At 37.5% G+C, this 13,768-nt stretch overlaps 1 protein-coding gene across 4 annotated transcripts in view; it reads right to left on the bottom strand.

Moving 5' to 3' along the window:
* LOC125657033 (uncharacterized) overlaps positions 1–13,768 on the bottom strand; it is a 71,712-nt gene extending 57,944 nt beyond the window's left edge. For 3 of the 4 annotated variants that reach the window (XR_008797126.1, XR_008797127.1, XM_056144847.1), the window contains exons 1-4: positions 13,673–13,722; positions 5,698–5,833; positions 4,440–4,641; positions 1,777–1,887 (exon numbers count right to left, since the gene is read on the bottom strand). Coding sequence is in view for 2 of the 4 variants with exons in the window: in XM_056144847.1 (XP_056000822.1) it covers positions 1,777–1,887; positions 4,440–4,641; positions 5,698–5,769 (385 nt within the window). In the remaining 2 variants the exon portion in view is untranslated. Of the gene's footprint in view, positions 1–1,776; positions 1,888–4,439; positions 4,642–5,697; positions 5,834–13,672 lie in introns of all 4 variants that reach the window. The other variant, XM_056144846.1, reaches the window with a different exon arrangement.

Genomic DNA, 13,768 nt, shown 5'->3' with positions numbered 1-13,768 from the left:
ACATGTATAATATAATTGATAGTAGTGCCAAAGCAATTCAAGATGTTCAATATCTTCTTATTTATGTTCAGAGTGGATTGACCCTCCACCATGTGACCTGAAAATCAACAGGGTCATCTACTCCTTATGATGTACCAGTGAACCAAGTTGATGTCTGTCAAGCAAAGGGTTCTTAAGATATTGAATGGACAAGTTTGACCCTTGACCATGTGAACCCAAAATCAACAGGGGTCATCTACTCCTTACAATGAACCAGTGAACCAAGTTTGATGTCTGTCAAGGAAAGGGTTAGATAATGAGCAGGCAATATCTTCCCATGTCCAGAGTGAAATGGTCCTTAACCATGTAACCTCAAAATCACCCGAAGTCACATACTCCTTAAAAGATGTACCAGCAGTGTACAAAGTTTTGTGTCTGGCAAACAAAGGGTTCTTAAGATATTGAGCTTACAAGACATGGAGGAGACAGTATATTTCTATCTCCAGTTTGACCCTTGACCATGTGACCTCATAATCAATAGGAGACATCTACATGTACTCCTTAAGATGTACCAGTGTACCAAGTTTGATGTCTGTCAAGCAAAGGGTTCTAAATATATTGAGTGGACAAGACTTGGTCTACAGACCGACAAGTGCAAAACAAAAGGCCCCCTCTTTTTCAAAGGGGGCATAATAATGGTATAACATAGCAGAGTTCTTGAAAACTTTTTTCCTCTGTCAGACATTCGGACTGACAACTCTGGCAATTTTGTCAGTCCGAACAGTTTTATCAGTCCGAAAAAATTTCCACAGAATCTTAAAATACAAATTACAAAAAAAGTAGCAAAGAACTAATATTTATTCTGCTTCAATTTCCTTTTCCACAGATTTAAGTCTGTCATATGTTTCTCTCTCATTCTGTTCACATTCTGTCTCGCTCTGCATTTCACTTTCACTATCTTCCTCCCCTTCTGCTTCACATTCTAGTTTTTCACCCATGTCACTCTCACCAACACCTCTCTCACTGACTGTTTTATCAAATGTTCTTTCAAGGAAATCACCATTTTTTGTGCAATACTCTTCTTGGCTTCACGTTCCTTCTTTCTAGATTCTACAATTCTTACTGCTTCTGTGTGAGTCGTGGACTTCTCATGATCTGATATTGTACTAAACTTGTAGTTCTTAGAACCTGTGATAAATAAATGTTTCTTGCTGTTAGATGCGTCAGCACCCCTTACATCACCGTAATGTTCAGAGCAAATGATGCAGGTCATTCCCCTCTCGTCATGTTGAAGCCACTCTCGCCCCTTTAACCAGTGATCTTGAAATCGGCATGTTGTACGATTGCTTTCGTATTTTTTCATTTTCTCATCATTGTCCTTGCTTGGTTCGTGCTTTCGTTTGTTAGGCATTGCACCGGAGTGATACTTTATCGGCCACAAGGTCACCATGTTTATACTTAAACTGGTACCCCTAATGACCGAGAACTCGTATACATGTAAACATGAATCATCGGGGAACCAGTTCCAAATTGTACATGTTAAAACCATTGCTGAGCGGAAACCGATTTTCTGGAATCAATTTACAATTTTTTTTTCAATGTCGGACATTTGGACCGACATATACGAAGTTTGTATCGGACATTCGTTTTTTTTGTCGGCCAAACCGATAAAACCGACACTTTTCAAGAACTCTTACATAGCAAATTTATAATTATCACATGTACAATCTAATTACAACTTTAAGGGTATTATATCAGCCATTAGTAACTAATACTAAAGGACTAATTATTACTCACCTTCGTACATCATATTGGAAATATAGAAATTTGCAGGACACTTTCCTTCAATGAATTGACTACAGGGTAATGCATCCAAACTGGAGGATCGACTTAGTACAACACAGTATCCTGCACAAATCAGTAAAATTTGATTTACAGGAAGTCTAAAATTAAATCTTAGGGAATCACAAACAAGAGGCCCAGGGGCCTTATAGGTCACCTGAGTATCATGTAACAACCTTCCAATGTTTGAATTAGGTTTGTGTTTAAATATAAGAATTTTACTTTTGGATGGAAGAAACATTGAATAGCTATGTGGTCAGCCCTACCTTTGCACCAGAACCCCTGACCCAGGGGCCATAAATTTCAGTTTTGAAAGAAGCATCCTTGATCATCATTATCACACTATTAGTTTGTCTACTTAATACCCAGCAGCAGAGGAGAAGATTTTCAAAGAAATAAAATGCATTTTCATTATATGATCAATAGGGCCCCACCCTAATACCAGAACCCCTGACCCAGGGGCCATGAATTTCACAATTTTGAAAGAGGCATCCTTGCTCATCATAACCGTGCTATTGGTTTGTCTACTTAATACCCATGGACAGAGAAGAAGATTTTCAAAGAAATAATGCATTTTCACTATATGACTTATAGAGCCCCACCCTAGCACCAGAACCCCTGATCCAGGGGCCATGAATTTCACAATTTTTAACAAGAGGTACTGTGAGCAATGCTCACTAAGAATACCCCCCGCTTACCCCAATCTCCCAAAGGGTGTTGGTAATAGGTATAAACTACCTCTTTTCTGAGTGTTGCTACTTCGATGTCCAGTGCACATGACCTTTGGACCCCAAAATCGATAGGGAACATCTTCATCCCATGGGTAGTCCATATGTTTGATATGGTGACTGTAGGTGGAAAGGATAACGCTTTAGAACCCGGAAACCATATTGCTACTTCAATGTCCAGTGCGTGTGACCTTTGACCCCAAAATCGATACGGAACATCTTCATCCCATGGGTAGTCCATATATATGATATGGTGACTGTAGGTGGAAAGGATAAAGAGCCCAGAAACCATATTGCTACTTCAATGTCCAGTGTGCTTGACCTTTGACCTTTTGACCCCAAAATCGATAGGGAACATCTTCATCCCATGGGTAGTCCATATGTTTGATATGGTGACTGTAGGTGGAAAGGATAACGCTTTAGAGCCCGGAAACCATATTGCTACTTCAATGTCCAGTGCGCTTGACCTTTGACCTTTTGACCCCAAAATCGATAGGGAACATCTTCATCCCATGGGTAGTCCATATGTATGATATGGTGACTGTAGGTGGAAAGGATAACACTTTAGAGCCCGGAAACCATATTTTGCTACTTCGATGTCCAGTGTGCTTGACCTTTGACCTTTTGACCCCAAAATCGATAGGGAACATCTTCATCCCATGGGTAGTCCATATATATGATATGGTGACGGTAGGTGGAAAGGATAATGCTTTAGAGCCCGGAAACCATTGCGTCTACAGACGGACAACCCGATTCCAGACTTGTTGCGGGGGGTATAAAGAGGCATCCTTGCTCATCATTACCATGCTATTAGTTTGTCTACTTAAAGTAATTCCACCCTCCTGTGATGTCATCAGATTTTGCAAAATCAATGATTTATTTACATTTATGCGTGATAGGAACATAAATTTTGTTGGAGTCTTTTCCGATAGTTATTGTAAAAAATCTTGTTAAAAATAAATTATTTTAAAAGTCTTAGTTATAAATGAATAATCAATGATACGTTTTAAATTATTGAATCCAAGGGCAATAACTCTGTTTCTATTGATTTCTTTATCAAGTCTATTATGCGATAGATTTCCTTTATTTTTACAGACATTTCGTATATTTTTGTGAAGATACAGTTTCATGAAATTGTTATGAATGCTGCTATATCGTCATAACCAGTTTGTATGAAATTTTGATAACGCTGTTTAAGGAAAATTGCAATTTTCTGACGGTGATATATGATTCTGTTTATGTACGTCTCGTATCTTAAAAAGTGTGATGACATATGTATTTTATTTGATAATTTGTTAGTTTTAACTCTAATGAATGGAAATAAATACATTTTTCAAACTTGTATCAGATAAAACTGCGAGTATGGAGTTACCTTAATACCCAGAGACAGAGAAGAAGATTTTCAAAGAATTTCTACATTTTCACTATATGACCATTAGAGCCCCACCCTAACACAAGAACCCCTGCCCCAGGGGCCATAAATTTAACAATTTTGGTAGAGGGCTCAACGCTCATTATAATTATGCCCACAGTTTGGCTTCTTGATGTCCAGGAGTAAAGAAGAAGATTTTTTAAAATTACACTCATTTTGATGGTTTTTGCCCCACCCCTCAGGCCCCAGGGGGGCAGGGACCACGAATTTCACAATTTTTGTTCCCCTCCACCCACAGATGCTATATGCCAAAATTGGTTGAAATTGGTTCAGGGGTTTCAGAGAAGAAGCTGAAAACGTTCAAATGTTAACGCACGACGACGGACAAAAACAGATAGCAATAGGTCACCTGAATAATTCAGGTGACCTAAAAATGGTGTAGCATTATCATTCTTTTCTATAATGATCCAGAGTAATGATTTGGAATTTATTGTCATTAATGAGTGGAGAGATATTACCCGCTTCAAAAAGTGCACTGTCACTATCATAACAGAACTGAAGAAGATGAGTCAGGTTGTAGTTTGGAACACAGTGAAAATTGTTGGTGCTGCTGTTCTCTGTACAGTTGAGCCCCTCTGATGCTGCCATCCACTCACTCCGATTTCTCGGACATGAATCTACCTCGACTGCATGGAAAGTGTAGTCTGCTGTTAAGCTCCTCTAAATACAGAAGAAAGATGGGTGGTGTTCAGTTCCACTTCCCTTGGATTTACCACACAAGATCACTCTCTACAAAACTTAGACTGTAATAAGCTACTGATCCCCATGTATTCTCATCAACATGCTTTCTAAAGCCTTAAAACAAATTCTTTATCTCATGACCTTTACCTTGCATTCTGACCTACTTCTGAAAAACTTTAACCTTGGTCATAACCTTTGAATGGTTAGTGATAGGGTTTTCATATTTCACAAACCTTTCTTTGGGTACCAGAATCTGCTGCTGTATAGGGGCATTAGTGTTTTACAAATTCCCACTTTGAGAGATTAAGAACTTTTAGAGTACATTTGCTTTTTACATGTATATAGAAAGAAAAATTGGGACCATGATTTCACTTTGAGAGATCAAGAGAGGGAAGTTTGAGTCATTGAGAGTCACCAATAATAGCTGTCTGGATAAGGATTTTTAAACCTTTTGTTAACCAAAGAAAGGACAGCTAGGTCACAAGGAACACACATGTGAAATATGAAAGCCCTATCACCATCCAATCAAAGGTTAAGGCCAAGTTTAATGTTTTTGCAGACAAACAGATATAAGCAAACAGATGGACAGACCAAATTCTACATGCCCCCAAATCTCCTATTACAGAGGCATACCCCCCCCCCCCCCCCCCCAAATACATAAAAAAAAAATTATCAATGTGAGATAAATTTCTGTGTTGTTGAAATCAATTACCTAAACATATGAATGAAAACATGTCAAAACAATCCCAGGATGCTATAATAAGCAATATGGGCACTATAAACTCTAAACCATTATGGTTGCATGCATGGACCTTTAATTTCCTGATTTGACTCCACATTCGATCTCTCAAATTTCATTAAGGTGCCTTGAACTTCAAGTTATCAAGAGTATAACATGTACATTGAGCCAACAGTAGATCAGACTCCTAAAATAACTTCATATTTAACATGTTTAATTCATCAGATATATTTTTTAAAAAATCAATTAATAGTCTTTTCAGCTTTGTACTTTGATCCTTATAGTTCTTTTCTTACACAGTGGAAGCCCAGTAGGAACAGCCCTAAAGTCAGGTACACAATCCAGTTCCAGAGATCTCTCACAGACATTACGATATGATGTGGACACCTCTTTTAAGAAACTTTTCACACAGCTTTAAGAAACTACATTTCCCTGAAAGAGAATGAAATCACTTGATGTACATGCATCAGTCAACTAAATCGAGATCAGTGCTTTGTCCTTCCTTAATTTTATAAATAGAGCATGAAATAACCCACAGTACACAATAAGATATATATACAATGTATATAACAAATCCTCTGTAAACCAAGTTGTAGTCAGAATGAAGAAAATGGACAGTTTGTAGGCAATTCAGAATATTTATTCCTGGGGGACAAAAAGTGTGCCCATTAATTATTGTAAAATCATCGTTATTTAAGTTATTTAGTTTGTACAGCAATCCATGTAATAATGTGTACATTAATCATTGTGAAAACACTTTTGTTGAAAACTTTAAGAGTTTTGATCATAACTGCTTGGTTTTACAATCTTTGATCATTAATTGCAAGAATAAGTAATATTTAGAGTATCCTTGAACGAGTGTATCTTCCGATACCAGTCGAGGGGGCGGAGCCCCCGAGACTGGTATCGGAAGATGCACGAGTTCAAGGTTACTCTAAATGTTTTGTATCATTGTGCTCAAAAATTATTGCATCATCCTTAATCATAAAACTGTGCTCAAACAAGAAACTGCGTCACCAAAATGTAGACCAATCAAAACTCATTATCGAAATCACATGTTTATCTGATACGGTCGAATAAAATGCTTGTCACTTTTTAAGCAATAACCACCATGGATGCTGGTTGGGATTTAATTGCTCTCACAGTTTGCAGAATCCGTAGAAAATCAGATACATGTTGAAGTATGACGCTCGATCTACCGGAACTAAAAAATGAACCTGTCATGGATTTCTATAAAGGGGATATTTTGGACATGATGGAGACTGATTTGAGTGTGCCAAGTTTCTCCAGTCCCGAGGTCGAGATAGAGATGAAAAATGAACGATTTGAGCCGGTGTCCGATGATGTAATGAAATTCAGCATTTGATAGACTCACAAAAAAGTCCTAACACTCGTAAAAATACTAAATGGGCATTAAGTGGCATGCCGTACAGGACAATGTCCCACTTGTGACCGAGATGAACAGCGAATCTCTTAATTACAGGATGCAGCGATTTGTGTTGAAAGTAAGAAAACAAGATGGCTCGGAATATCCGCCTCGTTCCCTGTACTAATACGTTTATTTGAGTTTGTTTTATTGATAAGGGCTATTCCAGAAATAAATACATGGGGGGGTAGGGAGGCACCTTTTGTATATACCAAGCACCCATAAAAAAAAATAAAAAATTGCCCCATGACCCATCAAATTAATATAACTCATTTTACAATGACCCATCTAATTAAAAAAAAACTTAACCAGACCCACCACAAAAATATTTAAAAAAATGAAAACAGTACAAATCTCGCGATGTTTTAGGGACAAACATTCTAGTAGCGAGCGTAGGCTCGTACTGCGAGCTCTGACTAAAGCGCGGGAAATAATCCGAGCTAAATCTCAACCTCTAACAAGGAAATTTTTTTGACGCCAATTCCAGAAGTCCCTTGTCAAAAATGGCTGAGATCTCGCCAAGTCACACCTTGGAATATGATTGTGAACTTAAGCAGAATATCATCCTAAACTTGTGGCCTCCTAGCTCCAAAATTTAGTGCACCATTAGGCGAAATGTTTAACGGAGTGCAATGTTTATGAAAGGCAGGCTAAGATGATGTGTGACGTCTTGTCTATGTTTTGACGTACGTCATAATAAGGCAGACAGTGGCGGATCTAATTACGTACTTGTTAAAAGTCATACTACCGGGACATTATTATTACGTGAACATTAAAATACTAAATTCTTAAAAGCAATTTATTATTCTAACCAAAAAAAAACCAAAAAACTGTTAGAATATGTGAGGGATCACAGGTACTGAATTAGTGGTATTTAAAAAATTACAAAAAATCGATTGGATTGAAAACATTTTTTTAAAATCTTTGGTTTTTTTCCCGTGACTAAAAATAACAAGTGCTTCAATCCATTTCCTTTTAAAATGTCTGGCAATGCAAACCACGATGACAACCCCCAACCCCCCCCCCTCCCTCATGATAACCAACCCTATGCCACTTGCTAAATAAATTAACGACTGAAAAATCCTTAATTCTAGTTTTGTAAATTGATCTTAATGTATCCTCACAACAACAGCATTCCAGGAGAGGGGCTGAAATCAATGATGTTGCAATTTTATTCAATGATTATATGTGAATGCTGAAATATTTCTTCATTGTGTTACAACTAGGATTATGTGCAATATTATAAAACTTGTTCTAATTTTCTCTTTTAGAACATGCCATTGCTTTGCTACAAGGGGATTAGCATATGAATTTCATTTTTCTAATTAGATAGGTTTGCGGGGGGGGGGGGGGGGGGGGGGGGGGGGGGGGGGGGGGGGAGCAGATACATGCCAAATAGTTGAATTTATTGATTTATTTTTAACTTTTCATGATATATTGAAATACGTTTTGTGTTCAAAGACAGTGCTGTTTAAACATAGTTTTACAAACTTGAAAGGTTTGGGCATTTTTATCATACAATTAGTAACTTGAAAAGATTGAGAGTACAAAAAAGGAAGTAGAGGCTGAGAGTATACAGTTCAGAACAGGTCGTGCATCAAAGTTTAAGCAAGTCACAGTGAAGGCAGCAGAAATAAAATGTATACATGTATATAGCATAAAAATATTTAAATCATTCATGTATACATGTTTTAATATAAAACCCTGGGAGAAAATTCATGTAATGAGCATTTTGCAAATAGATATTGTTTAAATTGAACCTGATCAAAGCATGAACATTACAAAATATGCAGGGTTCGAAATTAACTCATGTCCGTAAGTCCGAGACTAGTAAAAAACATGTCGGACTAGTGAACTCTCTATAGTACTAGTCCGTACGGACTAGTGAAAATCCAGAAATCAATCTTGAATTGGTAAAGATTTTTAGCAAGATTTGTCTGAGTCTCTTAGATGTTTGAACTTATGGTTGATTACCTGCATGTTCAAGTGTTTGCATGACTATGACAGCCTGATCTTCCTAACACATGGAGTGTGTTCGAGACCGCCGTTCTTCGAACTTGCACAAATTGTCAAATTCCTGTTGATTCCGAACGCCGAGTACACATCACGAGAACGTGTTCTAGGTGCAAGAATTGCAAGTAGTGTGGTCTGAGAACATGCACGTTTGTGCGCACATTTTCTCGACATTCGTGACTCTAACACAGTAGTTCATAACACTATAGCTCATGACTTGGTCAATCGAGTGAATTGTTTTTACTTTATTGATAAAATTTCGAACTTTTTTTACTTTAGATCTGAGCACCAAAACAACAGGAACGTCGATCTCGAACGCACTTATGGACATTTATAAAAGGATTAACTCGGAGGTTAATATTGTATGCTTCTGAAGATCTTGAATGCGAAATAAAATATGGTGGTCTCTTTTTCTTCTATAGGTGTCAGAAATTGAATTGTTTGCAACTGTGATGTGTTTGATTTGATTAAATACTATTGAATAAAATGAAGATCATTTTATTATATACTGGACGGACTAGTGAAATGCTTTGCTGACTAGTGAACATCAACAGCTACTAGTCCGTACGGACTAGTGCTTGAAAAAGTTAATTTCGAACCCTGAATATGTACATATATGAAGCTGCCCTCGCTCAAACGGTAGCACAGTCAACATATTAGTCAATGACGCGGTAATGCCTGTGCGACATTGTATCACAGTAGTTCCGAAGAAACGATGTCACATCAACAATCAAAGGCATCTATGACGGGAATGTTGGAAAGATTGGGAGTCCAAATGATGCTATTATCATGAAATGGGTATGGATATGTTTTTCCACGAATCGTTCGTCTTCTAATGGAGCCCGCGCCCGGAGACCTCTATATCACCATCAGACTGATAAATATGACGCATCGGTACCCTCGCATAAATCAACCAAGGTTTGCCTATTTTTATTAGAAAACGGAATACCTACTGGTTTCAAAATATTCCCAAAATCGATGTACTGTAAACTGTAATAATCAACAGAACAGAGTTCGCCGCCATCAAGTCCCAACGGACCCTTGAATAGTTCTATGTTACTTCCGATTTCGAAAGCAGCATTTCGAAAGCATGTTTTCAATTTTCCCTCCGACGTTTTGTAACCAACACGACAAGAGCGACAATAAAAATATTCTGAAAACTCAACATCCACGTGGCACAAAATTAAAAAACAATAGAAACTACCCATTACCCGTGATAAATATTTTTTTAACAGTCCAACCACAGACCAAATAAAATCTGAAAAAATACGACCACCCACACAAAAAATATCGTTTGCCGCCCTCCCCCCTTTGATCATTTCTGGAACAGCCCTAACAAAATTGGCTAGTTTGTTTATATTTTTTCTCCTTCAATGTAAGGTCAAATGCCATTGGGATTGTTGATTCACCCTGACATGCTCTATCTTGATAGAGTATGGTTGTAAGAGCACATGGTGTATCAAAAATAAAAACACAGTGATCATCAAAGGAAAAACACCACAGCAATGATACAACACCTTTTATTGAACAATAAAAAAAAATTAACTCAGCATCCAAGCTTTACCTAACTATTGAAAGTGTTTTTAAAAAAACCTCCAGAAGTTCAAAGAAATGCTCATAGCTTAGGAATATCCCTTGTTTACTGAAACCAATGATATAAGCTGATCTTCAAAATGGTTTGTCATCAAACCAATTCATTACTGTAAATATAACACTTGGAAAAATAGTTAAAAACGTGTTATTATTTTGGGGGGGGGGGGGGGGGGGGGGGATTAATTAGGGGACGGATAGTCAAGGGACGGATCGGTAATGGGACATATCGACTAAGGGCAAGGATTGATAATGGGACAGAAATCGATAGGAGGCATTAATGAAGTATTGCTTCTGATGATATTTAGGTTTTTGAAGGTGATCACTGTCAGATTACAGGAGTTTGATCTATACCCAGAATGCAAGCATTTAAAATCGAGCTTTACAATGACAGAAGTTGCTCATCTGAGAAGCAGATAACATTTGATGGCTTTAAACTGGTACCCTGTTGACCTTGCTTCTCTCGTGTACAACAGGTAAGCGCCAATTTTTGACCGCCAGGATTTGGGCTGTACATATTGTTATCTCACGTGTATGACGAGAGTTCCCTTCAAAACAACAACGACGCTAACTTTGACGTCACAGTCGACTACACTAGGTTACGAATATACACAATCGGATCACGCGCTCGTCTTTTTCCGTAACCGGTAAGATGCATTTGAAAGCTCGCGTTTCATATTGTAACGTAGGCTTGTGACGACATAGTTGCATTTATGTACACATGGCAACAGACTCGGTTAGCGTCGATCCACCTACGAGATTCATTTACGGAAATAGCCGAGTAGTTACAATTGGAATATACAGTGAAGTAGGCCTTTGAAACGCGAAACTTCGTAACGTAGCGCAGTAGACTTTGACGTCATAACTAGACTACAACGACTCTACCATTTGGAATCTCTCTAGCGAGACATAAAAATCAACTGACGAATGAAATTGGCTAACCAAAGTACCGCTTACCCATTGTTTGTGTGTAGCACCATTGCACCAATCAGCGGGGAACCAGTTTATGATGGCTTTTGTTGATTCGATGAATGTCAGACACTTTGACCCAAAGACATTTCGGCCCAATTTTTTTTTTTTTGGCTATATATATATCACATAATAAGTTTGAACACAACTACTAATGATTACACAACACAATGAGTGAATCTTATTCATAATCCACATTTTCCTACCATTTTTTATGCTTGATAAAGTTGTTTAAAATGAATAGAACCTGGCCTTGACTTACCCAGGAATAAATCATAAGACCTAAACCATGCTGAAAATAAATAATTCGTCCCGCCAAACACACCTCCCGGCGATATCGAAACAAATATTTGCAATTTATTAAAATCATCAAATATGGATCTAAAATATCTTAACATAATATCTAACAAAATATTTGTCGTATCAGACGAAACAATCTTCCAGTTAATATTCGATTTTCAAATGTTACTTCCATAGAAATATTGAGTGGAAATATCTTGAATGCATTTATCCATAAAAGTACTTTATCGGTGGATGATTAAGTCATCTTCATGTTTTAAATTGAATTTTGATATATTCATTTGCGAAAAATGGGAACCCATACGTACTATTTCATAATGAAACTTATAGTCTCACCCGACATATTTCTTTTTTCTAATAGCAGCTAAGGAGTGGTATGCAATGAAATGACATGGATGTCAAATGGCTTCTCTCAAACTGCTCATAGTTAGCGTTTCATACTTATCTGGGGGTACACAAGGGTGTGTGCCAAACTATTTAGCAATTAGCGCATTTCACCAGCTTTCACTTCAATCGTACCGATTATACATGGTTACAACACAAACGGGTAATCAATATAATGATGAAATGAAAACAAAATAACTAAAAACCCAAGGAATTGATTGATGAATATCTTTATTTACACTCAAGCCTAAGTGTTGTTGGGCCGAAGTGTCAATGTACTATTATAATGTTGTTGAAACGTAATTATGGGTGATATAAGCAAATAAAACAAACGGGTGATCAATATAATGATGAAATGAAAACAAAATACCTAAAAACTAATTGAAAATCTTTCTTTCACATTTGGGCCGAAGTGTCGTTGGGCTGAAATGTCGTTGGGCCGAAGTGTCAATGTACTATAATGTTGTGGAAACGCAATGATATGGGTGATGTTGGCAAAATAAAAAATATGGGCCAAACTGTCTCAGAACAAAAAATGAGGGCGGAAATGTCTTGGGCCAAAGTGTCTCAAAAAATTTGGGCCGAATGTCCACATTTTTGGGCCGAAGTGTCCAACTTTTGAGCCGAAGTGTCTTTGGGCCGAAACATCCGAATATCGATTCGATGATATGACCTCACAAAAACTTTGTTAGCTCATGTTAGGTACGCTTATCATTTCATCTGGCAAATTTTGTTTGTCTACCTACCTATCCTCTTCGTGCCCGGTGGCACAAAAGGCTGTTTGTCTAGAGCATTCTTCAATTTTTCATATGCATAGTTTGAATTTTGGGCAGTTTTCAATGAAATGCATCATCTGGATGCGACTCTCTTTTAAACATCTTTAAATTTTCGGTTGGTTGTCTTGTCTGACAGTTGGTGCTTGGGTCTCAACATATGTACTACGGTTATTATACATATGTATAAGGTTAGAGGTGTATTCATATTAATATTTTAAGACCCAAGCACCTGTGATCAAGACTCGCCTGGCTCAGTACTGAGTCAGTAGCAATCTCTCACCAGAGGGCGTATTACGCTGCGCTACAACACCTCTGTCAACGTCTAAATGTCAAGATTCTTGGCAAAACTTACCTATACCTATAGCATCATGGATAATAATTTTATAAGTTTAAGTTTTATGCTTTAAATCTTAAAGTAGGTTAACAAAAACAACGAATTCCATGATTATACTAGTATTATTGAATGAATGAATATTTATATAAACCTTCTAATTCGCTCAGGTGTCTCATATAAATTACCATCTTCTGATTTTAAAAAATTCAGAGAAGTGTTTGATTTGCTCAGATATTATCATTATAGTTCGATATGCTAAGTTAGTTTTTGTACATTTTGATATAACTTTTTAGACGTTGACAGAGGTATTAGTGGAGCGTAGCGGGAACGATAACTCTGGGTAGAGATTGGGCTTATGGCTTTACACATAATACAAGATGGTTACATTGTTAATTCTAATCTTAAAGGAAAATAGAGAGGAGTGAAAATCATACGTATGATACAATGTGTAATGTTCCACAGTAATGGACAATTCATACCTCGCACCACCCGTTCCTCCGACCCCCTTGAGTTTTGTCTCATCCCGCGCGCCGGTAGTCTCGCTTTCCCCAGACTCTCGCCCTCGAGACTTTGCA

This window comes from Ostrea edulis, chromosome 7 (genome assembly GCF_947568905.1).
Source record: "Ostrea edulis chromosome 7, xbOstEdul1.1, whole genome shotgun sequence".
In the NCBI taxonomy this organism is placed as follows: Eukaryota; Metazoa; Mollusca; class Bivalvia; order Ostreida; family Ostreidae; genus Ostrea; species Ostrea edulis.
This window is presented reverse-complemented; position numbering and strand designations above follow the sequence as displayed.